This window comes from Enhydra lutris, unplaced genomic scaffold (assembly GCF_002288905.1).
Source record: "Enhydra lutris kenyoni isolate GAN:26980312 unplaced genomic scaffold, ASM228890v2 scaffoldscaffold14, whole genome shotgun sequence".
NCBI classification, from domain to species: domain Eukaryota; kingdom Metazoa; phylum Chordata; class Mammalia; order Carnivora; family Mustelidae; genus Enhydra; species Enhydra lutris.
The window spans coordinates 1,122,364-1,146,223 of NW_019154098.1; the positions used below are offsets into that span (position 1 = coordinate 1,122,364).

Consider the following 23,860-nt stretch of genomic DNA (forward strand, 5'->3'; position numbering starts at 1 on the left):
GCCAAACTACGTACTCAGAAGGCGAAGACCACGGACTAGAGATGAAGACGGAAGCCAGCCGGGTGCTGATCCTGAGTACCAGAGGGAGCGGCCGGAAGAACCGTCTCCAGGGAAGCTGCCCTGGGCGGAGGCCACTCGGGAGACAGGGAGGAAACCCTGCGGCGGGGAGCTGCAGACGGCCAGGAAGAGGTTCCCGCGCCGTTTCGCTCCCGGCCTTTGAGCCCATGTGCTCTCGGGTGGGTTCCCTCGCCTGTGAGCCCGGGGTGCTTGTGCAGCTCACCTCCGGGGCTGAGAGGTACTCTGGGGACCTGACCGGCACCTGCTTCCTGGGGACTGCGGGACAAGGCTGGGACGGTCGGGGCCAGGAGGCCTTCCCTGTCTGCTGTTCACACAGCCAAGTCCTCTGGGGAACTTCCCTTGGGGGTTGCTGGGTCCGCCTGGCTTCCTTAGCAGACGTCTTCCTCAGGAGCTGGCCACAGATGCGGGGCAGGGTGAGCCCAGGCCGGGTGGAGAGCCATGTGGGGGGCACAGGCTCTGTTTTCTTTCTTCTGGAAGCTTGGCTGCCCACCAGGCTGAAGCGGCAGAAGGCCCCGGGGCTGTTCCTCTGACACGTGATCACTAAGCGCGGCTCCTGTCTGGTCGCCTGTGCGCACCACATCAGCCCTGTCCCGCAACAGCTCCATCCCCGTGGGAATGGGACCCAGCTTGGTGGGCTCTGTCCACGGCCTCGACGGTCCTGCCAGGAGCAGGCTGAGCGGCCTGGTCTGCAGGAAGAACCCAGTGGGCTTCCCGGGGCTGAGCAGCCTGCGCGGGTGCCTGGGGCCGTTTGCTGCATCTTTGCCGTGCGGTAGGGCTGGGGCACTGGGAGGGAGAGATGGCCAGGTTGTCCCTCAGGGTCCTGGCAGAGCCCTGTTGCTCGCCCCAAGCCAGGGCAGGTGGTGTTGGCTGGGCCCCCAACCTCACCAGCGTCCGTAGAAACCAGGCTTTTGGTGTCCTTCTCCAGGCTGCCATTCTAGCTGCCAGTCTCCCAGGAGCACGGAGGTGTGGCCCATTTGAGGCCCCCGGCCCTGCGTCTGGACACATCCATCCTGGCTAAGTGCAGAACCGAAGGGCCTGGGGGTGGTGGTGTGAGAGCCCCGGTGGGTTTGCTGGGGGCTGGCAGCCAGGCCGCGTGAGCAGGAAACGACCTCGCCCGGCGTACACACACTGGTGCCGCAGGCGGGGTGGTCTGGGCTGGGGGCACCGCTGTCAGAGTGGGGTGCAGAGTTGCTGGGGCGGCCCCCAGGCCAGCGGCTCCTGCAGAGACTGGGGAGAAACTGGCCTGAGCCTCCGTGGGCCGGGGAGGGGGAGGGTGATCCAGGGACACCCCTCCCCAGCATCTGAGGACCAGAGCCTGCACCGCACGCGGGGCTTCCCTCTCCCTTCCTCCTGCAGACGGCGTCTGTCCACGGAGTCGCTCCTTGTGGCCTCGGGGCCTGCCCACCCCTCCGAAGGGTCTCAGGCCCATTTCACCCCCAGATGCCACTCTGGCGTCACCTTCTCCAGGCTCCCAGGGCTCACTGAGGGGACAGCTCAGATGAGGGCTGCTTTGGGAAATGCCCGGGTGGACGGGCAGTGTCTAGAGAGGACAGGCACCCCTCACTGTTTCCTCTGGGACTGACAGCCCTTCCCCTGGGCCGTGGCCCGGGCTGCTGCGCCTCTAGGAGCTGCTCTGGTGCCTCACGCTCCGCCGAGAGGTGCAGGACATCTGTGCCCCTGTGGGCAGAGCCTCTCCCGCCCCAGGGAAGACAGAGCGTCCCGCTGACTTGCGCTCTGGCTCTAGTGGTGGCCACGGCGTTCCCGCCAGGCTCAAGGCCCGGAGACAGCTCAGATGCATGGGAGGGTTTGGGGTGTGAGAATAGCGCTCCCTGTGGAAGGCTTCTCTGTGCTCCCCTGTCGTCGGGAGGGGCTGCCCCACCGAGCCCCCACCCTGGCCTGCCTCGCCAGCGTCCTGCAAGGCTGCTCTGGTGCAAGGTTCCGTGTCCACTGCATGGCTCTCCTGCAGCTGGGGGTTGGGGCACTCCGGGGCACCTCCTGCTACCGAGAAGACCAGGGGCCTCTGGGCTGACCTGCGCCTCCGTCCCCTCCCCCGCCAGGTAAGCGTGGGAAGGGAAGGGCCTGGCTCTCTGGGGACCCTTTCTCAGCTCAGGGTCTGTGGGCTGCTTGTCGCCTGCACGCTGTCTGGACCCACCTGTCCTGCTTGGCCCAGCCTGTCCCCATGTCTGTCCGTGTCACTGTCCCTGGGGTGACACAGAGTCTGGGAGCAAGGTGAGGCCTCGGCCGCAGGTGTGAGCCTTGTGCCACCCTTGAGGCAGTGCAGGGCAGGGCTGACCCCGTGCTAGCCAGCTCCTCCCTGGGTTCCAGTAGCCCCCGGAGGCCCCTCCCCATGTCTACCAGGAGAAGCCAGAGCACTGGCCGCCTAGAGCCTATGGCCATGCTGTCCCCTCTCTTTGACCCCGCTCAGGGTCCTCGTCCCCCGCCCAGGCTGGTGGACTCACTGCTGGGGGTGCTTCCCGGCAGTCCCGCCTGTGGGGTGCACCTGTTTGCACATGGGGGGGCTTCCCGTGTGGTCGCAGCTGGCAGCGGGAGGCTGGTCTGGGAGTCTTGCTCTTGCTGGAGAATGGGGTTGTGGCCAGGGCCTGCCCTGAAGGCCGTGGGCGCCGAGGCACAGGCACAGGCCTTGCAGAGAGGGGATCTGGGGGTGCGCCCCGCACCATCAGCCTTCAGCGTGCAGGGGCCTCCTGCCCTCTCTCTGAGGTGCACGAGCAGCCTCACGGCCAGGTGTTGGCCCGCGTCTTTGCCCAGGAGGAGACGGGGCTGGTTCCCACGGCTCAACACCCTGCCTAACCCTGTCCCCTCTCATCTGCCTGATGCCAGAGCTCCCCCTCCCGGGGTCGAGGACTCCAGGGTCAGATCCTGGGCCAGGCCACAGCTGGCGCCTCCTCCGGAACTGTCTGGGAGGAAGACCTTTCCGACCACGGAAGAGCGCGTCTGGGCGTGTGGAGGCCTGTGATTGGTACCCACAGGCCCTGGGTGGCCAGGGGCCCCTGCGCCCATCCCAGTGAGGGGCACGGGTGGCTGGCGGGACGGGGACAGGCCTGCTGCGGCCTGAGCCGATGAGGAGTGGAGGATGGTTTAGGAGCAGAAGAGCAGCCGCTGTGGCTCCTGAACTGCAGAGCCGCAGTGGGTCTTCAGCCAGCGAAAGGTGCGGGCCGTTTGGGGGTGCTGACGTGTCCGCGTCGCCATCTGGGGAGCAGAGCCAGCAGTGGGCACGAGAGGTGGGTCTCAGCGAATTGTGCCCTGGGGAGCCAGGGCCGGTGGGAGGCCCACCACCGCAGCCTCCCCGGCAGCCGGGCTCCCCATCCCCAGTCGGGGGGCTCTCTCCCCCCACCACGTTGCTGTGGCCCTGAGAAGCTGGGGGTCTGGGGCCTGGCCTGGTGCCCCTCCTTGAGGAGCACAGCTGGGTTTCTGGGCAGATTGGCTGCTCCGTGCACGGGTCTCCAGTTCTGCCCTGCGGGCACAGGTGGCTCATGTGGCTGATTCTGGTGAATTCTGTGTTCGGGTACTGGTCACTGGCTTTCTGCTCAGCGGTCCCATCCCCTGGTTGGCATGAAGGGCCAGAGGCGGCCATGCCCTTGGGCTGTACCTCCACCAGCAACACCCCAGCTGCCTCATGCTGCCTGGCCCCCAGAGCCTTAGGGGAGAGGCTTCTGGAACAGGGTGGAAAGCCCGGCTGTGAACTGATCAGCCGCCTTCCTGTGGCGTCCTCAGCCTCTTGCCCAGTTGGCCTCTTTCTGGAGGCCCCGGTGCCCCCATCTGTGGCCTATTGCTGGCGGCGGGGTAGGGAAGCTGTGGGGCTGGGACACGTGGTCCCTGCCCCCCTCTCCCCCCACCAGGCCTTTCCCGAGGGAGCCAGACGCGGACAGCCGGGTGTTGCAGGGGACACAGTGGCCCTGGGTGGGCCGGGCCTATTCTGGATACCCTGCCCACCAGCTGGTCGCATCTTTGCATATCTTTGCACAGAGCTTTTATTTTTTCCTTATTCGTTAAACAATTGTGAAATTAGCAACTCATTTTCTACCTAGTTATTGCCCTTTGAAGTTCCATAAAAATCTGACCTCTGTCTCAACTCCTGCTCTGCAGTAACAGAGAGAGCCGTGACCTCCGTGGGCTGGGCTCTGCCATCTGTAGTGGCTTCTCGGGCGGGGGGGGGGGGGCGGGGGCGAGCGGGGGCCGGGGATTGCTGCCCATGGGCCGGGCCTCGGTCCTCCTTTCTCTGCCGCCCGCCTGGTGCCCGCGGCTCTGGGAGGGACTGGTGAGGGACTGGCCAGGGGCTGGCGTGCTCCCTGCTTCCGCAGCTGGATCACGGAGGGCTGCACACGCGGGGCTCGGCACTCGGGTCCCAGGCGCTGTGGACCTCGGCGGCCTCCCCCTACCCCGGCAGCGGGCCTGCCTGTGTGTGCTGTACTTGTCCTGGGCCCAGGAAGGCCCCTGGCGGCCTGGGCGTCTCCCCCACCCCCGCAGGGCCCCTGAGCGGGGGAACACGGGGAGGCCAGCCCCGGGGCCGGCTGCAGGCACGCAGGCTCTGCTGATAGATGGGCTCATATCCCACTCAGATATGATGCCAGCAGTTTTTTTGTAGTTCGTCTTCCATTGCGGTAGTAAAGTTTTTAATTAGGAAAGCTAATGAGATCGATTAGTCATTAGAAGTGACCTCTGCACGGCAGGGCGGAGAGGGCTGTGTGTGTGGGCCTGATAACGCGGCGCCCGGGCCTCGTTGGCAATAAAGGCGCGAAGGGTTTGATTTGAGTGAAATGTGCCACGGGGAATACATCATGCGGAGAAAAAAAATTACAACCCTGGGAGTCTGTAATGAAGGGAATTAAACCCACATCCTATCTCAATAACATGATTATCTACACAAACCCTCCGCCAGCCAGGAGGAATGGCAGGCTACTGGGGCTGCCTTCCCAGCCACAGGGTCGGGGCAGGGCCTGGGTGCCTGCGGCTCGGGGACACCGCCTCCCGGCCTGGCTGTGCAGGCCCTCCAGCTCCGGAGCGGGACACCCCCGCTCCCTCCTGCCCCAGCTTCCTGGTCCCCGAACGCCGGGTGCGACTTCAGGATCCCTACGTCCATTGGCCATGCGGGCATACTGCCCATCTCCCTCTGTGCCCTCGGCAGGGATGCCCCAGACAGTCTTCCCGGGGTCACGGTCATGAGCACTTCCACTGCCTGTGTCCAGCACTGCTTGTCGGGGAGAGACGGGGAGCAGGAGTGGCCTGCAGGCCATAGTGGAGGCAGGGCATGGGTAGGTGTGCCCCCTCTCCCCTCCACCTCCACCTGGTGGAGGCCTGACGGTTGCCAATGTGAGGGAGCTGACACCAGCGGGCCTTTTAAGAGGAGGTCTGCCTTATGACTTTGTGCTTTCCTAGAAATGGTAATGGAGTACTAATAAGTAAAATGCAGTAAGTTAAGCAAAAAATTGGCTTCACAATAGGCCTGCACTGTGCAGGAAGGCATTCTACGCGCTGCTGCCTGTTAGCTTGAATGCAGAGCCTGGGCCTTTGGGCATGGGGTCTGGGGGCTTCCTGGAGGAGGTGGCAGGGTAGTGCATTTGGAAGAGGGGAGCAGAGCTGGGCTGGGCTCAGGGTTCCCTGTGCTCAGGAGGAATGGGATGAGGGTGGTGAGGCAACCGTGCCCCCAAGCAGGAATCTGGCCACAGAGGGCTGCGTGGTGCTAGTGGGGGGGGGGCACCTCACATCCCAGAGCAGGGGGGGTGTGGCTGCCCTGGGAGGCCCCTCCGCCGGGGTCAGGGACTGTAGGCATGTGTGCCGTCCAGATGCAAGGGCTGTGGGAGCAGGGAGGCTGTGGGCCTGGGGGACTTAAAGGAAGTCTGTTAGCTGGACAAGGTGTTACTGATTTTGTTTGGTCTATCCTCGCCTGCAAGACCGTGAACATTCAGTTCAGCAAATGTCTGTCTACTGACGCCTGCTGTACGCCAGGCTCTCCCCTGTGTCCCAGGAGTGCGTGGGGTGGCCAGAGCGAGAGGTCTGCCCACTGTGGCCGCTCAGCAAGGCCAGCTGTCCCTGGGGACACCGTGTTGCCTTTGCTTTTCCCTTCTCTCCATGAGTTCCCAGAGCTGCTGCTTTTGGAGGGAGACAGAATGAAAGAGAGACAGAGGCAGGGACAGAGGCGAGTGGGGGAGGGACCTGTCCTGTCGCTGGGGTGTCTGGCCCAGCCTCGCCTGCGTGTGTCGTGGCTCCCTTTGGTGGGCGGCAGCCGCACGGGGACAGAGCTCTGCCCTGCTCCGCGCACTCTGGGCCTCGAAGCCCCATGTCCGAGGGGCGTCCACACTCTCCTTGTCTGGGGGCACTCGGGAGGCTGTGAACCACGCTGTGTCCTGGCCTGGCCGTGTGGGTGCATGGGAACCCTGGCAGAGGGTGGGGGGACACTGCAGGAGGGGCTCTTCCGACATCTGGACCAGGAGGCAGGGTACCAGTCACCAGGCAGTCACCGGCCGTGGCGGGCAGTGGCACCTATAGGTGGGAGGGTGCCGTGGGCTCCAGCGGGCTGGGCAAGCCTGGAGAGGTCTGTGGGCCACGGTGCGGATGTGGGGCCTGGCTGCGGGCGAGAGGTCTGTCGGGTCCAGGGCTCCCAGGGATGAATTCTAGATGCCGTCTGTAGACCCATAAGGGCTCCTTGTGGGCTGGTGACGGGGAGGTTCCCAGTCCGGCTCGGGATTTGTGGGTGCTGGGAGGGTGCCTCTTGGGGCCCAGGGGAGCAGACAGAGGTTGTGGTGCGCTGGCCTTGCTGTCAGAGGAGTGGAGGGGCTGCCACGGGGCACAGTTGGGGGTGGATCTGGGGATTTGGGGCTGTCACGTGTCTGCCCTGCGCCCTCTCCTGGGTAGTCCTGGACCCTGGGCGCACTTCTTCCAAAGGGTCACGGGCCGGCTCTGGTGCTGATGCTCCAGCAGCGAGACCATGTGTGTTTTCCTGGTGGCCTCGTGGCGCGCACGCCCCCCCCCACCACGGCCCGGCTGCCTGGGGGTGGCGTCGCGGTCAGTTCCTTGTGTGGGTGTCTCTGTGGGTGGGAGTCCCGGTCTGGTGGCCTCCCTTCCCGGCCATGCTCCCGGGCGCTGGGCGGCCAGGTGGGATGGAGCCAGGCGGAGCCCTCAGGGTGCTGGGTCCCAGCGCGTGTCCCACATGGTAGCTTCCCGGAGAGGCCATGGGCCGGGCGGGAGCGGCTTCAGCGCCTGCGTCCGTGCTGCGTTCGCTTTAATTATCTGGGCAGTTAGAGCCGTAGATTATGAGAGCCGGGCAATTAGGTACATTCCTCGAAGCTGTGGAGAAATTGCCGGCTATCAAGTGGAGGGGAACTCGGGCAAAACAGATCCCTGGTAATTGCAAGAAACATTCAGCAAGAAAAGAGCTGTGGCGCTCATCACCCCGCAAGGTGTTATGAAAACAGTGGTGATTAAATACATAAATCTCTGTGAGCATGGGGGGGTGCCCGGAGAGGGTGGTGAGCACTCTGCACCCCTGGCCTCCCGGACCCGCCTGCGGTGCACCCCCCCCCCCCCCCCCCCCCCCCCTCACAAGAAGCTCTGGGGACTGGGGCCTGCCCGTGCTGCCGCCCCTTTTGGCTGGCCTGGGAGGCCTGGCTGCTGCCTTCCCTGCCCTGTCACCTCGGGGGCCTGGGCCCAGCTCTCCTGCAGCCCTGGGGATGCATGTGCACCTCGAGGGGAGGGCCCGGGGGAGGCGAGAGGAGGGACTGCTCACCTCCTCTGATCTGCTCTGTGTGGGTTTTCTCCACAGCGTCTGGTCCGCACACCCTGCGGAGCCCTCCCGCCGGCAGAGAGATCAAGACCCGCTACCGCATTGTCAAGAAGACGCCGGCGTCCCCTCTCAGCGCCCCCCAGGCTCCCCCGTCCCTGCCCTCCTGGCGAGCACGGCGGCTCTCCCTATCCAGGTAGGAGGCTCTCATCCAGGCTGCCACGGGCCCGGGGCCTGCTGGGGCCGAGCTTGCCACGCGGAATTGCTGGGCCCACAGTTTGCTAGCGGAGGAACGGGCTCGTTTTTCCGTTCAGTGGTCTCTGTCCCGGACATACAGCTGGCCTGTGTGGGCTGCGTGCACGAATGCGTGAGCCGCCCACCGTCGTCAGGAAGCTGCCAGCTGGCGGGCGATGACCGAGGGAACAGCCACCGTCCAGACTGGCGAGGTCATGCCGAGCTGCACCTGGGCGTCCTTCACGGGGAGACTTCCGGTCAGAGTCTGGGCCCCGAGTAGTGCCCCGGAAGCGGGGAGCTGCAGTGCAGGGCCGGAGGTGAGGCTGTGGGCCCCTCCATGCTGCCCCGTGCGCAGCGGCCCTGCTCTAGGCTGCTTCTGGTTGACCGCGTGCAGGCCGGGGCAGGCCCCCTTCTTTTCTGGGTGCCCCAAGCCCGGAAACGAGAGGGCTCGTAGGGGCAGCAACATTAGGGAACCAAAGCTGGGGGCTCTCTCTTGAGCCTGCTCAGCCTTGTGGCCTCAGGAGATACAGTGTGGGGTGCAGCCCCTCCTTCAGTGACAGGGTGACAGCTCTGGCGGGTGCGGGGGAAACCAGGCAGTGGCAGACCCTCCCTCTGTCCTCTCACCACCCCCACCGGGAGCCTGCTTCCTCGGGGAGCAGTGTGGAGCTCCTTCTCCTGGCTTCCGCGGCGCTCGAGGGCGCGTAACTTCCGGCTAGAGGCTGGGGGGCAAGGGATCGTTGTGCTCCGAGGGGCTGGACCACCTCCGGTCCCGGGCAGGGGCCATCCCACTAGCCTGCTCTGAGCCTTCCCCACCTGTGGCTGCCGGGCTCTAGGGCTATGAAAGGAGGAGCCGCCTGCCGGCCCACGGCTCATGTCCTGGCAGGACACCCGGGCAGGCAGCAGCACCCACCACCCTCCTCCCTTACCATGAGGCTGCATTGAACTTGGCCCTGCTGCCAGTTTTTCTAGAGACAAGAGCTGCAAGTATATTTTAAATTAATTTTACTGCACTTTTTGTAATATTTTTGTTTTAAATAGATTTATAAGTATCTTGGGGGCTATTTCTACAAATTTATGAAGATAATTTTCACTCTCTCGATAAGATTAAATTTACACCTGCTATTTCCATATTAATTCACAGTGCTAAGTGGGTCTAATTTTCTTCCGTTCTCCTATCTAGTGAGCATGGCCTTTCCTAATGCAATTTCCCCCTCACTAAATCACTGTGATCGGGAGTCATGATTGAGCTAAATTAACTTAAATTAATTTACTTAATAAGAGCCCCAGATCATCGTGAATGAGGTTCAGATTTATTGATTCCTGCTCGTGCCTCCCCTCCTGCAGTCCGCGTTCCGGCCCCACATCCAGCCCCTTCGAGGCCCCGCCTCTCCCCGGGGGTGTGGCTGGGGGCTGAGGGGAGCTCTGTCTCGGAGTGCCACCGAGGCCCCTGCTTTGGGCTCCGCTGGGCCAGTGCTGAGCTGGCTGCACCCCGCGGGGGTCACCGAGCAGAAACAGGAGCCAGGCCCTTGGGGGCGAGGGCTGATGGGTGGGGGGGTGGTGGCCGGGTGCGCCGCTGTGCGGTAGCCCCTTGCACAGCCGGACATCAAGCCCATTAGGTAGAGAACAGCCCAGTCAGCCCAGGACGGGCCTCGGGTCAGGTAGGTGTGGGTGCCCCAGGCCAGGCCGCGAGTGGACAGGCCCAGATCCAGCTGCCAGCCCTGCACGGCCACCGTGCCCTGTGAGCTCCTCACCCTAGCGGAGACGGCCCTGGGCCAGCTGCCTTGCAGGGAGGGCCGTGGCTGTCTGGGTGCCCTGGCACAGGGGCCCACCTGGGGGTCTGGTGGGTGGGAACAGTTAGGGCGCCGTCCTGGCTGGCTCCGTGCAGCCCTCCCCCAGGCCGTGCTGGGGGCCACGCGGCTCGGGTCCCATAGCCCTGGCTTGTGCGGGACGGCTGCAGGCTCAGGCCAGGTCCCCAGGTGCTGCAGGCCTTTGAACCCACCCTGTGCTGGCAGGCATGGCCGAGCCCACCCTCCGGTGGCTGCACGTCAGCTGAGGCTGCGTGTGGAGGCTTTGCTCACTGGGTCTCTGTCTGCCCTGACCATGTTGCCTCAGGCATGTCAGACATGGCCTGAGTTCAGAGCCCTGGATTCCTGGGACGCCGGGCCGCTGGGCTCGGTGGGCTTGCCAGGCCTGCAGGCTGAGGGGGTGGCTGCTGAGGGCTGAGTGGCTCAGGGTCCCAAATGTGTCTGCCGGTGGACTGGGCTTCCTTTGCCCAAGGTCACCTGGACCCTGGGGGGCTGTATTCTCAGCAGAGCGGCTGCTGCCGGTGCCTGCCGGTGCCTGCCGGTGCTCTGGGCTGCACATGCCTGGGCTTGGCTTGTTGAGGCAGCAGAAAAGGCCCGTCTCCGGGGCCGGCGGCCCGTGTGGGGCCCACCTTCCTGCCGCCTTCAGCTCCGTCAGTGGGCCCCATGGCTTTGTGTGGCCAACTGGCCTTGGCTGTGGCTTTGACCTCTGCCTTGGGCATCTGTGGGCTCTTCAGCTTTTCCTTGGGCAGAAGGAGGGGTTGAGCTGGTGGTGGGGCCCCGGGCAGTGTGGGATCAGGGCTGTGGTGGTGAGAAAGCACGTAGCCAGCCTGAGCCCATGGGCCATGAGCCGTCTTGGGGCCTCCTGCTCTGTACCCACCTCAGAGGAGAATACCCCTGGGGGGTGCGGCAGACAGGCCCCAGCAGTCCTAGAAGGTGGAAAATAAGGCTGGTGACCCAGGAGCCAGGAGTGCCACCGCTGGCCCCAGATCACACCCTCCTGCAGACACTCGCTGCCTCCCCGGGGAGCCTGCGGGGCGCCGGGGAGTAGCACAGGCTGTGTGACCTGGGGCAGGCAGGAAGGCCGGGGGCAGGGCTCTCGGCCCAGGGAAGCCAGGCATCCTGAGCACTGTCCTGAAGCTAATGGCCAGCGGCCAAGGCCAGTGCCTGCCGTGCTTGTTCCAAGGGATGGCACCGCTCATTGTGGTGGGGGGGATGACTGCACTCGGTCCTGCGCCACCGGGGGCCTGGTGTTAGTTAGCATGACTATGGAGACCACGGGGCTGGTGCCACCCTTGACCCTGGAGGCTGGGTCCAGGATCCATGACTCCCTCTGCCAGTGGAGTTGGGGAAGAGCAGCCCTTCCTGGCGAGGACTCTTAGCTGCATCGGGGGGCTGTGTCTGTGGTGCCCGCCAGTCCCCCTCCCCCCGGGCTGGCAGGCTCCTGGCCTCGGGCCGCCTGGATGCGGGACAGTGGCTGATGGCCCTGGAGGCTATGGGCCACATCGGTTCGGGACCCGCAGACGGCCGAGCTGGGCCCCTCGGACCATGTACTGCTGGTGCCCAGAACCAGCCCCGGGGTGTGGGGTGCCCTGGGGGGCGGCAGTGGGTCCTGGAGCGCCCCGGGGGGGCTGAGGCTCACACTGAGCATGGGTTTCGTGCTCTTGTTCTCAGATTTGCGGATTTGCCTGTGCCCTCAGCGGCGGCTCCCAGCGAGGTCATTAATCTGAACTGAAGCTGAAATGTGACTTATATCCCTAAAGTGCCTGTCGCTTTTTTTCTCTTTCCAAATTCATTTGACGTGACAGCGCGGAGCAGGCGGGAGCCGCTGCACTCACGCGGCCGAGGCTGGAGGCCGCGTGGTCCCGGCTACAAATGGTGCTGTCAGCACCGCGCGGGCTGCCTCGCTCCGGGCTGTTTTATTTTTGTGTCTGTGCAGTAAATCTTAAGTAATCTCCGGCTGGTTTGACGAGCTTCGGGCTGCGATTTTGAAGGCTCTGAAATGCTTTTCCCAAGTGACGTCTCATTAAAGAGGAGTCGAGCTGGAGGAGGGGCTGCGTCCTCTGGGGGCCGGCTGTGGGGTCCCCTGTGCTCCCCCCATGCCCAGCCGCGGCCACGCTCCGCTGTCCGCCTGCCCCGGGACCGGGCTGTCGGGCACAGCTCTGAGGCCTGCGTCTGGGGTCGGGGTGGCGGCGCCACGGGCTCCCGGCCTGGCTGCAGAGAGCCGCGTTCTCACCACCGCCCCACGAGGCAGAGACCGCGCTCGAGGGTCTGCACCGTCCTCTGGGGCAGCAGTCCGTCGTGGGGCCCCATCCTCGCAACTGTAGCCCTGAGCCCCTCCCACAGGCGCGCCTCCCGACACCGCCCCACTGCGGGGCTCGAGGTTTGATTCTTTCGGGGAATGCCTGCCCCTCCCCAGACCTGCCCTCACTGGGCCCATGGACCTGGGGCTCCCACAGCCTCCCGACCTGCCCCGAAGGCTGTGGCAGTGAGAGGAGCTCTGCGGGAGTCCCCCCTCAGGGGCGTGCCCCCTCCACGTCACGGCCATACCCCAGGCCTGGCTCTGGCGAGGGCCCTGCTTGGTGGTATGCCCATGGGTCCCTCCTTCTCAGCCCAGGCCAGGACCTGTGACGGGGCTAATAGCCTGGGACTAGGCGACAGGGCTCCCCCGCAGGCAGAGGGGTGCCACTGTCCAGTGCTGGGCCCACTTGGCCCAGAGTGCTCCCCTCCAGCTGGAGGCAGGCACCTCCATGGGGTGGTCAGGGCTGGGAAGGGTGCACAGGGCCACAGGACACCCAGAGAAGGCCTCTCTAGGAGTGGGGCGGCTGTGGTCGGTGTGGGCCGAGCTGCAGGGGCTTTTCGTGGGGACCTGGGGAGGGAGCCCAGAACATTTTGCTCAGAGGGCAGAGGCCGCCGGAGGGTGGTGTTGAAGTTGGGCCCTGAGCCCTGCTGCTGGGCTGGTAGGGGTGTGGGGCGCGTTAGGGAGTCTGCGGCCCTTCCGCCTGGCAAACCCCTTTCCCAGGCTGCGACTGCCGTGTTCAGGCCCAGGGCATGTGCCGTGGCCAACCTTGATCTTGACCTTGCTGGCATGTCCCTGGGGGTGCCTGCCTGCCCTGCCTTCCCTCTGATGTGGAGCCTGGGAAGCCTTCACCGTGCCCGGCTCCCCCAGATGCCCTGTGAAGGCAGCCTCTGTCCCAGCAGCTGGAGAAGGGTGCCAGGCCAGGCACGGCTCCCACTGTCCGTGAATGTGCCAGGAGACCGTGGCCAGGGCAGCAAGACTTTGAGTTGGTTCTGTCACAAGTAGAAGTGTCCCCATCAAGGGAAGAGAGCTGTCCGGCTGCTTTCCCACAGGAGCCAGCTGGGGTCTGGGTGTGGGACGCCTACTCCAGGTGTGGCCTGCTCTGTGCCGCGGGCCGTCAGGGCGGTCCTGCTTTTCTGTCAGATGCAGGGAAGGCCTGGCCTGGATGCTTCTGGGGTTCTGCCCAGCTGGGTATGCCCGTGGGAGGGACAGCGTTTTTCCAGAGGGTGAGAGCAGCTCGGGAGGATCCCCCGACGTGTGCCGCGGGGACTGCTCTCTGCCCCGCATGGGCTCTCCCTGCTGGACTCGGGTGTGGGTATGTGCCTGCTCGTCCTGCCAGGCTGCATGTGCCTCACCCCCAGCAATGGCCTGTTCCCCGGGCGCTGGGCAGGCGCTGTGGCCCGCTCTTCTGCTCGACGGTGCCTGAAGAGCCCACAGGCCCCTGGTCCTCTCCACCCAGGGAGGAGAGTGTGGGGGCATCGCCGTCCACATCTGGGGTTCCCAGTACTGACTGGGATGGCTAGGCCTGTGGGGGGGTGACCCCCACTCACCTCCGTGTCCGCGGTCCCCTCAGAGGGCAGCGGGGAGAGTGAGGTGAGAGCCACCCACTGGATATGGACCATGTAGGTGGCTTGTTGGTGTCTGGGCCAGGGGCACTCGGTGCAAAGGGGCGCCTGACCACACCAACAGGGGCTTCTAAGCCCCGAATGCGGTGGGAAGATGGCCTTGGACCCAGGCCAGATTGGGGCTGGTTTGAGTCCTGGCTCTTAACTGGGTGGTACTTGAGCCGTCTCCCTCCCTGGTTCCTGGCGGAACTGGGTGGGGGCACCCAGGCCGGCCTCCAGTCCGAGGTTCATGGAGGCTGTCCCGGGTCAGGTTGCCACCTGTCCGGAAGCTGTGGCCCGGTAGGGAACAGACCCTGAGCAGGCAGTGGCAGAATGTCCCCGGGCCAGCGTGCTGACGCACGTGGCAGCCTGGGATGTGTGCGTGCCACCCAGGCCTGGCTGCAGTGAACGGGAGGTGGCGGGCTCACAGCCGGCGGAGGAAATGGCACCCCCGCATGAAGCCTGAGCAGGAGGCCCGGCAGGCTCAAGGACGGCGGCTTGACTGGGCCTCGGGCGGCAGGGCCTAACCGTACCCCGGAGCCCGGTGGGCAGCCTCGCCTCGGCAGGGCAGGGCAGGCAGCGGGTGACCCTGGCTCTGCTCCTGCCCTGGGGCGTCTGGCCACCCAGGACCGTGCTGGCCCTGGTGCGGCACGTGTTGCCGGCGCGTGTCTCCAGCCAGCCTGGCGGGCAGCCGTGGCCTGGGTGCCGCCTTGCCGGAGGCGGATGTGCTCTGGGGCTGGCGCCCAGGTTACTTTCTTGCATTTAGTTTTTTTCAGTAACTTCATTTCGATATATTTTTGTACGTAGAGAAAAGTTGCAAAATCTGTGTTCCTCACCACAGTTCCTGGAGTGCTCACGCTTTGCCCCATTCGCCGTAGCATTCTCTCCCTCCCTTCGTGGACAACCGTCCATGGAGGAGCTGGAGACTCGGTGCCCCTTGACTGGCCACTGAGGTGCGGTCCCCAGCCTGGGGAGGGCCTCCTGGGGGCAGAGCGGGCTGTGCATCCCGTGGCATTTGGGCGTTGCGTCTTGTCAGAGTCCTGGAGTCCGGCCCTCACCTGGCTCCATCTTTCGTGACCCTGATGATTCGGAGAACGGGGGCCGGGTGCTTCCTGCGGCGTCCCGGGCTTGGAGGCCACTGTGAGCGCGAGGAGGCTCTGATGTGCTTTCAACAGGAATGTCGCCGCAGCGCTGGGTGGCCCCTCCGTGCGGCCCCGGGGCCTGGCGTCCGGCTGCCTGGTGCTGGTGTGAGCCTGAGTGTCTGGCTGGTGGCCGGACGCTCACTCCAGGTGTTGGCAGAGAGGCCTGTCGACCCAGCGCCGAGCGTCGCGTTCCTGCTTCACCTGCGCCTTCCAGACGCTTCACGATTTCTGCCCGTGTCCCCTTTTGTACCAGCTGGAGGGTGTCCTGCCAGGAATCCCTGTCCCTTCTCCCCCACTGCTGCGCATGCTCATTTATCTGTTTCTAACAGTGTGGACTCCAGATTCCTACTGGGAATGCTGAGACCCGACAGTCTGTAATTGGTTCTCATAGCGATTCACGTTGACCCTCAGTTTGTCCCATGTGGCCCGTGGAAGCCCCTTTGAGGAGCCTGGGTCCTTGCCATGTGGCTCCCCCGTGGCTTCCAGGCTCACCAGGAACGCGCCCTGCCCCAGCCCGGGGCTGGCCACCTGCCTGCAGAACCCAGCTCCTGGTAGCGCAGGGGCTCTTGGCGGCTCACGGCCCCCCACTGCGAGGGTGTCGTGGCCCTGGGGGCACGGGGGTGCGTGGAAGGGGAGTCTCAGCAGGAGGACCCTCTTGATTCCGAGTCTGCACACACCACTGTCTGGGCGGGCTCTGGCGCGCGCGCTCACACTGCCGGTTCCGCTCAGTGCCAGGCTCCCTCCTGCTTCCCCGGCGGCCTGCTTAGGGCTCTTAGGCGATGGGGTCACCTGCTCCCAGGGTCACCTGCTCCCTTATTCTCAGGATGTGCACTCGCTAGAGCTCCCCATTTGTTTACAGGTCTTTTTAAGCTAAAGTTTACATCCAGTGAGATGCAGGAGTCCAAGCGTACGGAGCTTAGACTTTTTAAATTTTTTTTTTTTATTTGTCATAGAGAGAGAAAGAGAGAGAGAGTGCAAGCACAGGCAGACAGAATGGCAGGCAGAGGCAGAGGGAGAAGCAGGCTCCCCGCTGAGCAAGGAGCCCGATGTGGGACTCGATCCCAGCACTCTGGGATCATGACCTGAGTCGAAGGCAGCCGCTTAACCAACTGAGCCACCCAGGCGTCCCCGGAGCTTAGACTTTTGACCAATGACGCGCCTGTGTCGGTCGGATGCCGGTCAGGGTCAGGACTCCTGCCACCTTGAGTGCCTTTGCGCGCTCCCCGTCGCCAGCCCACACCCAGGATCCCAGGACGCCTGTTCTGACCCTGCCCCGCTGCCCCGCGCGACTTGCAGGGCTGGAGCTGAGATCCCCCACGCGTCCCTCTGCCGCCCTCCCCTCCCCGGCTCTGGCCCATGGCCCCCACGTGCCGTGAGTGCCAGGACTTCACTTTTTTTTTAATAAGAACTTATTTATTTATTTGACAGAGATCACAAGCAGGCAGAGAGGCAGGCAAAGGGGGAAGCAGGCTCCCCGCTGAGCAGAGAGCCTGATGCGGGGCTCAATCCCAGGACCCTGAGATCGTGACCTGGACTGAAGGCAGAGGCTTAACCCACTGAGCCCCCCAGGCGCCCCCGGACTTCACTTTTGACTGCCGATTGTCTTTGGTTAGTAGCTCTCCTGTCTGTGGACGCGGGAGGGAGTCCTGCTCTGGAGAACGGTGGACGAAGGCTGTTGGCTCTTCCCGCCCGGCCCCATGGAGACCTGTATCCTCATCCCGTGTGCGCCCAGCAGGGGCCCGGGGGGACACGAAAAAGTGGGCCATCCCACTTCTTCCCAGAGCGGAGGTGCCGTTTCTGTCCCCATGACGGTGCTTGGTGTTATGGTCTTTCTGATTTTCATATTTTCCGTGTGTGGGCATCTCACCGTGGTTCACTCTGCGTGTCCCTGAGGGGCCACGCTGGGAGCACCCATTCATAGGCTTACTTAAGGCCGTATGGGCTCGTTGGCCCGTTTTTAAGTTGGTCTGTGCTTTGTTCTCAAGCTACAGGAGCACAAGGAACTCGTGTGTCCCTGCTTGGTTGTGGTCTTGCTTCCCATCCAGGAGTCTCTGGGGGGCTGAACCCTGTGGCTGCCGGCTGCCAGTCTCCGCCCCTTGTTCAGAGGGCCGAGTTTAGTAGGACAGTCCCCCTTCCCAGGGGACTCTCTCTTGGCTCTGGTCCCTGTCAGCACCGCAGCACCCCTGTCCCAGAAGTGCCCCCAGGACCCCTGTTGGCTGTGGTGTCCCTGGGGGACCCAGAGCTCCCCAGGGAAAGCCTGGCCTTTCTAGGTGTCTGTGGTCCTCTGCAGGGCAGGGCAGGCTCCTGCTTTATGCTTTCTGATGGGGCGCATCTGCCGGACCCCCTCTTCCACCCCCACTCACATACGTCCCTTACTGGCCCAGGGCCCTGGCCTTTCCCTCCCCCCGTGGGGGACACCCCTTAGCTGTCGCCTGTCCTATCCCATTGTAAGGTCAAGAAGTGAGAGCAGGAGGTGAGCCTGGGGGTGGCAGGGCAGTTGCCGACTTGGAGCCGAGTCTCCTCTGGGCCTCCGTGCTGGGGGGCCCCAGGCAGGGTTCCGGGGGAGAGCCTGTGGGGGTGACCCGGGCCCCGCCTCTTCCCTGAGCACTGCTGAAGCAGGTCTCCTCCGGCAGGTTTTTTAGAATTTTATTTTATGAGAACAGGCGGTTACAGCTCCCCAAGTGCCGTAAAAGTTAATGTGATGGCCTCCCTGCGCCTCTGCTCATTTTTATAATTTTTTATTTTATGAAACAGGACAGGGAGCTTAGTGACTTATTACTATTCATTTCGTTTCAACGCAGTAAATATTGATTCAGTTGGGGGTTTTCAATTTAAACCACTCGGCGATTATATAAAATATTACTGGCCTCTGAAATTATGCTTACCGATCCCTTCGGCTGCTCATTAAGGAAGGAGTGCAATTGTAGGTCCCTTTGCCTTCATCATTCTAATAAATGGGCTGAGGTGCGTTTCTGCTCGGGAGGTGCTGCGGAGAGTGCTGGCGGGGGCCTGACAGCAAGGATGCAACTCTTAATTTGGAAGTCGGTTCAAAGCATGCCTGCCTGATTTATTTGTTTCTGTGTCTGTTTGAAGCAAGGGGCCCTTACCGCTGTCAGCAGCCCCGTGGCAGCGGGGCTGAGCCGTCCTCCTGAGGCTGGAACACCTGCCCAAGCTCCTTGGCAGAGTGTGGGGAGGGGCCGGGGCTCAGGTGGGAATGTAGGGCCTTGCCCCCTCCATGGAAGGTAAGGGAGGGGGACCAGCCTGGCCCCAGCCCCATCGGCCCTGATGCTTACTGTCAAAGACGCCTTGGGGCGCCTGGGGGCTCAGTGGGTTAAGCCTCTGCCTTCGGCCCAGGTCATGATCTCGGGGTCCTGGGATCGAGCCCCACATCGGGTTCTTTGCTTGGCGGGGAGCCTGCTTCCCCCTCTTTCTCTGCCTGCCTCTCTGCCTGCTTGTGATCTCTGTCTATCAAATAAATAAATAAAATATTAAAAAAAAAAAAAAAAGAAAGACACCTCATCTTCCCCTGGGACCTCATGCCAAAGAGGTGGACCTTTTCTGGGCAGGGCTGGTAGTCGGCCCCTTGCTGGCCACAATGGCCTGGGACGCAGGATCCCGAGAAGGGAGGAGAGGGCCTGTGGGTGCCGGGGTCTGGCTGGTACACAAGCTGAGATGGCCTTCCTGCCGTCTGCCCCATGGGGGGTGGCCCACGGCAGCCCCGTCTGGCATCAGGCCCTCAGGACCCCAGCAGCAGACCAGCTGGTCCCTCTGGCTCCAGGGTCTCTTCACACGTTTGGTCCCTGTCCCCACCAGTGTGTGGTCCCTGTCCCCACCAGTGTGGACATCTCTAGGGCGGCCCCATGAAATGATGGAGGCCAGTGAGAGGGTCCAGAGTGAGGATGCAGAGCCCCCAGGGGAGACCGCGCTTGGCTGGGCCCCCACCATGCTGCGTGGCCCTGTGCTCAGGCAGGAGGTGCACCTCAGCCACGCTCCCAACTGCTTCCTCCTTGGCTTTCCCAGGCAGGGGCTTGGGGAGGGGGGGCATTGGCCTCAGTGGAGGATGTTGGCATGGGGGGTGCCGGATGGGACTGAACTGCCATCTCCCTGTCAGTTTGAGCCTCTGGCCTGCCCTCCCGAGTGATCACACGGCCCCTGTGACCATATGGCGTTTGTGTCACTATTTCCTCCCTGGCCATGGGGACTGCTGGCATCTGGCCTGACAGGCATTGTGGCCAGAGTACTTGGGGTGAGACTCTGTTTTCTGACGCGGTACCTGGGCTCTGTCTGTGGATATTGTGGGAAGGGAGGGGCTCCAGGACAGGCCTGATGCGGAGGCCCTTGTGGGAAGGGAGGGGGGCAGACATCAGAGCCTCCTCCCCTTTGCTCCATCTCGGGCTGGGATCTGCCCATCATGTTGGGCTGATCACCTCTCTCTCTGGGCCCATGGGAAGCTGTTCCCTTGTATCTATGTCCCAGAGGCCATCCTGCTAGGTAGGTGGCCCTGCTGGGGCTAGAGCCCCAAGTGGAAAGGCCTGGGAAGGCCAGTGTGCTGTGCTGTGAATCCCTTCTGGGAAGGTCTCTGGCCCATACTGGCCTCATGTATGTGGCTGTGTCTCTGACCCGCTCGCCTCCAACTGCTCTGTCTTCAGTCTGTGGCCTTCCTTTGTCACTGCTTCCATGTGTCTGCGTCCTTCCCATTGCTGCTGCCTTTGTCCCCGTTTCTCCACGGACGAGTGTGTGTCTCGGTCCTGCTCCTGTCGCCTGGCGCTTTGTCTCTTGGTGTGGGTGCCGCACCCTGGTGCTGTGGGCACGCCGTGGGTTCCCGGAGCAGGGCTCCTTCCTTGGCTGGGAAGCCAGGACAGGTGGGTACCCTGGGCTGTCCAGCCTCCATGCACACGGGCCTCGCGGTGGTCACGAGCCAGGTCCAGCCTCTCTGGCAGCCTCCCTGCCTCCCCATCACCTTGCCAGCCCTGAAGGATCTGCCTCTCCCCAGCCACCTCCCGTCCCTACGGTGCGAGGGCCCTGGGCCACCTGACCCTGGACGGCTGTGCCCGCCAGCTCACTCCCGCTTTGCCTGGGCCAGCCTGTCCCACCTGCTCTAGTGTCCTGAGTCTTGATCCGTGTGACATGTGGATGGCTTCTTTGCCCTTTGCGAGTTGGCTGAGTGGCTGAGTCCCGTGAAGCAGCTTTCAAACCAGCGTACTGGGGAAGCAAGGGGAAAGGGGTCAGGCTGGCAGGCGCCTCTCCCAGGCCTCACCTGTGGGTGCAGACCTCGGGGGACAGGACCTTGTGAGATGCCACTGTCGCAGCACAGACCGTAAGCCTGGTGTGGCCTCCGGGGGCCGGTGGTAACAGTACAGTGGCTCTCGGAGTGGGAGACCCCTTGGCCGAGGCTGGTTCTCAGGAGAGAATGAGAGAGCGCGTCCCGTTGGTTTGCTGGAGGGAAGTTTCATTCTGGAAATAGCAGGACCTTTGGGAAGGAAGCCTCAGAAAGTCCTCTTAGGTCTGTCCCCGTGGAACCCCGGGAAGATCACCCTCAGGCCGTGCCTGAGCCCCCTGGCCACGCCTGGCCAGCACCAAGGGCCCTCCTGTGACGGGACTGGTGACCCGTGATGTCCCTGGAGATGAGGGCAGGGGAAGCTGAAAACACCGCCTCTGACAGGAGGAAATAAAACGTCTGTGTCGCCTGGCGGTACCTGGGTACGTTACACGCTCAAATGGCACTTTAAATACCACTTTTGTCCCGGTTTTAGAGGCAGCAGTAAAGCGTTGCTCCGATGATCGATATCATACTTCACTCCTTGCATCTGTCAGCCCTTCAGCCTGCTCTGACCCCAAACCACAGGTCCCCTCTCGGAGCTGGGCTGGGGCCGCTGCAGGCCGCTGAGGGATATGAGGTTCTGGGGAGCCCCGCAGCGGCTGGGGACCACCGCTAAAGAAAGAGCCCCGGAAGCGAGGCCTCACTCTGGCCCCCAGCTGCCACCTCGTCCCTGGGCCCCACTTTGTGGCACCAGCATCCACCCTGCCCTGTGTCCCCCACAGGGGCGCCCAGAGAGATGCTGGGCCTAGGGACAGGTGTCTTCGCCCTGCTGTGGTCCTGGCAGGGAGCCTCACCCCTCCCCCACCCCTGCCTACCTTCCTACTGTACTCACCCGCCCCGCCCCGCCCTGTGTGGCCCTCTGGGAGCCGCTCCTTCCTGGGGCCTTCCCTTGCCCTTCTGGGCTCTGACCGGTCAGAGCTGCTGAGCCGGGCTGCAGCCCGTCCCACGCCGGGGGCCATCCACCTCCTCCATCTCCCGCCTTGTACCCTTCCAAGGCTGCCCACGGGCCCCTGTGCCACTTCATGTGCAGACCGGCAGGGGGGCGGGGGTCTTCAGGAATCGTGGGGATGGCTGACAGGTTATTTTATTTTTATTATTTTTTTAATTTATTTGACAGAGATCACAAGTAGGCAGAGAGGCAGGCAGAGAGAGAGAGGGAGAAGCAGGCTCCCCGCTGAGCAGAGAGCCCAATGTGGGGCTCAATCCCAGGACCCCGGGATCATGACCTGAGCTGGAGGCAGAGGCTTTAACCCACTGAGCCACCCAGGCGCCCCTGACAGGTCATTTTAAATGCTGTGTCTCAGGGGGGTGAGGACTACAGTTGCAGAGACCATCTTGTGTTGGGGACAGGCCCAGTGATCCCTGCCTGCTGGGTAGCCACTGTAGCTGGGGGGCACCCCTACCCAGCTTCTGCTGAGCCTGGCTCTTCCAGGCCCACACCCCTCCCCACTGCCCCAGCACCAGCAGGCAGGTGCACAGTGGTTTGATTTTCCTGTGACTTTCCTCCAAGTCAGCAAGGTTTCCCCGGTGCCCCGCCCACTCCCCAGAGTAAGGAGCCCCGGTTTAATTTGCGGTTAGATGTCTGTTAAGATTGCGTCCACTTCCCAAGTCAGCAGTTAATTGGCAAGGCACTTGATTTAACAGCGTGGGAGCCTCCACCGGAAAAATGGCTTGAATAAATCACCGCCTGACGCCAGAAAATAGATATAATCTCAGCATTAACTACATTAATAGTAGCAGGAGCCGAATTAAGAAAGCCATAAAGCATGGGCGGGGGGCATAAATTAGGGCCCAGCTCTGTCCCGAGGCGTGCCTCTGCTTGGGGGCGGGGCAGGAGGGGAGGCGGTCCAGTCTCCGCTCCGCCCCGCCCCTGGCCCCGCCCCCTCCGCCCCACCAGCTCCCGGGTGGGGCGGGGCCGCTCGGTCTGGAGGCTTAGCTGCCCCCGCAGTGCCCCGTGGGGGTCTGAGGAATTGGGCGCCTGGCCCACGCACGCACCCCCACCCCCCTTCCCCATCCCCACCCCCGCCCCCACCCCAGGCCTGGCTCTGCCTGAGTCCGTGCCCCAGGGTGCTGGCCAGGGCGCTAGTGTGAGTCAAGGACAGGAGAACAGGAGCTCCCTCCCTGAGGCAGACTGCGGACTGGAAGGCTTCTTGGAGGAGGCCCGCACAACTCCGGGAGGATCGGGAGGGTCGTATCCCTCAGGCAAGGCAGTTCAGGGTGCGCTCATCCCCCCTACTATTTTGTCTACCCCAGTTCCGCTGACCCCACCCTTCTCAGGGGCAGCCCCACTGCCACAGCCTGTCCCACACTTGAGTGGAGGAGGATGCTATCCAGATCATTGATTTACTTAGGCATTTACCTGTCAGAGAGCGCGTGCATAAGCAGGCAGAGCGGCAGGCAGAGGCGGGAGAGAAGCAGGCTCCCCACTGAGCAGGGAGCCCGCGCCAGGACTGGATCCCAGGACCCCGGGATCGTGACCAGAGCCGAAGGCAGCGGCCTGACGACTGAGCCACCCAGGCACCCCGGGATGCTGTTCAGTTTTAATTTCAGTTTCATTCCCATTATTGGTCAAGTTCAACATTCTTTATGTTCATGTTCATTTGCCTCTGGCCTGTTTCTTACAAGTTTGCAGGACTCGCAGGTGTTCAGGGTGTGGCCCTTTGTGTTCCCAAGATGATCCAACGTTCGTTCCTCAGTTTCCTCAGTTTGAATCGGCCTTCTGGCCTTCCCGTTATGGTTATGAGGGTTTCTAGCAGATCTTTTTGCTTTTCTGAGTACTTAAATCTGTCACTCTCCTAAGAGTTAGTTGATGTGCTTGGAACAGCCCTCTCCAGCCCGAGGTTATAGGAGTTCAGGTAGATTTCCTTCTGGTGCTGCGGTTTCAAATTGTACATTTAAAGCTTTAATCTAGGAGCTCCTGGGGGGCTCAGTGGGTTAAGCCTCTGCCTTTGGCTCAGGTCGTGATCTCAGGGTCCTGGGATCGAGCCCCGCATCGGGCTCTCTGCTCAGCGGGGAGCCTGCTTCCCCCTCTCTCTCTGCCTGCCTCTCTGCCTACTTGTGATCTCTGTCTGTCAAATAAATAAATAAAATCTTAAAAAAATTAAAAAAATACTTTAATCTACCTGGAATTTCTTTAGAGATATGGTATAAGATTAAAGTTCAAGTTTAATTTCTTTCTCCTTTTTTTTTTTTTTTTAAAGATTTTATTTATTTATTTGACAGAGAGATCACAAGTAGGGAGAGAGGCAGGCAGAGAGAGAGAGAGGAGGAAGCAGGCTCCCTGCCAAGCAGAGAGCCCGATGCGGGGCTCGATCCCAGGACTCTGAGATCATGACCTGAGCCTAAGGCAGCGGCTTAACCCACTGAGCCAGCCAGGCGCCCCTTTCTCTCTCCTTTTTAAAAATATTTTATTTATCTGACAGAGACAGAGATCACAAGCAGGCAGAGAGGCAGGCAGAGAGAGAGGGGGAAGCAGGCTCCCCACTGAGCAGAGAGCCCGTTGCGGGGCTCGATCCCAGGACCCTGAGATCATGCCCTGGGCTGAAGGCAGAGGCTTAACCCACTGAGCCACCCAGATGCCCCTAATTTCTCTCTCTCTCTTTTTTTTTTTTTAAAGATTTTATTTATTTATTTGACAGAGATCACA

The 23,860-nt window shown here is 62.8% G+C and overlaps 1 protein-coding gene across 1 annotated transcript in view; it reads left to right on the top strand.

Annotated features, from left to right (window-relative positions):
- LOC111146749 (zinc finger CCCH-type containing 3) overlaps positions 1-23,860 on the top strand; it is an 83,262-nt gene that overhangs the window by 25,187 nt on the left and 34,215 nt on the right. Inside the window, exon 4 of the mRNA XM_022502431.1 lies at positions 7,856-8,009. Within this exon, the coding sequence (XP_022358139.1) occupies positions 7,856-8,009 (154 nt within the window). The remainder of the gene's footprint in view (positions 1-7,855; positions 8,010-23,860) is intronic.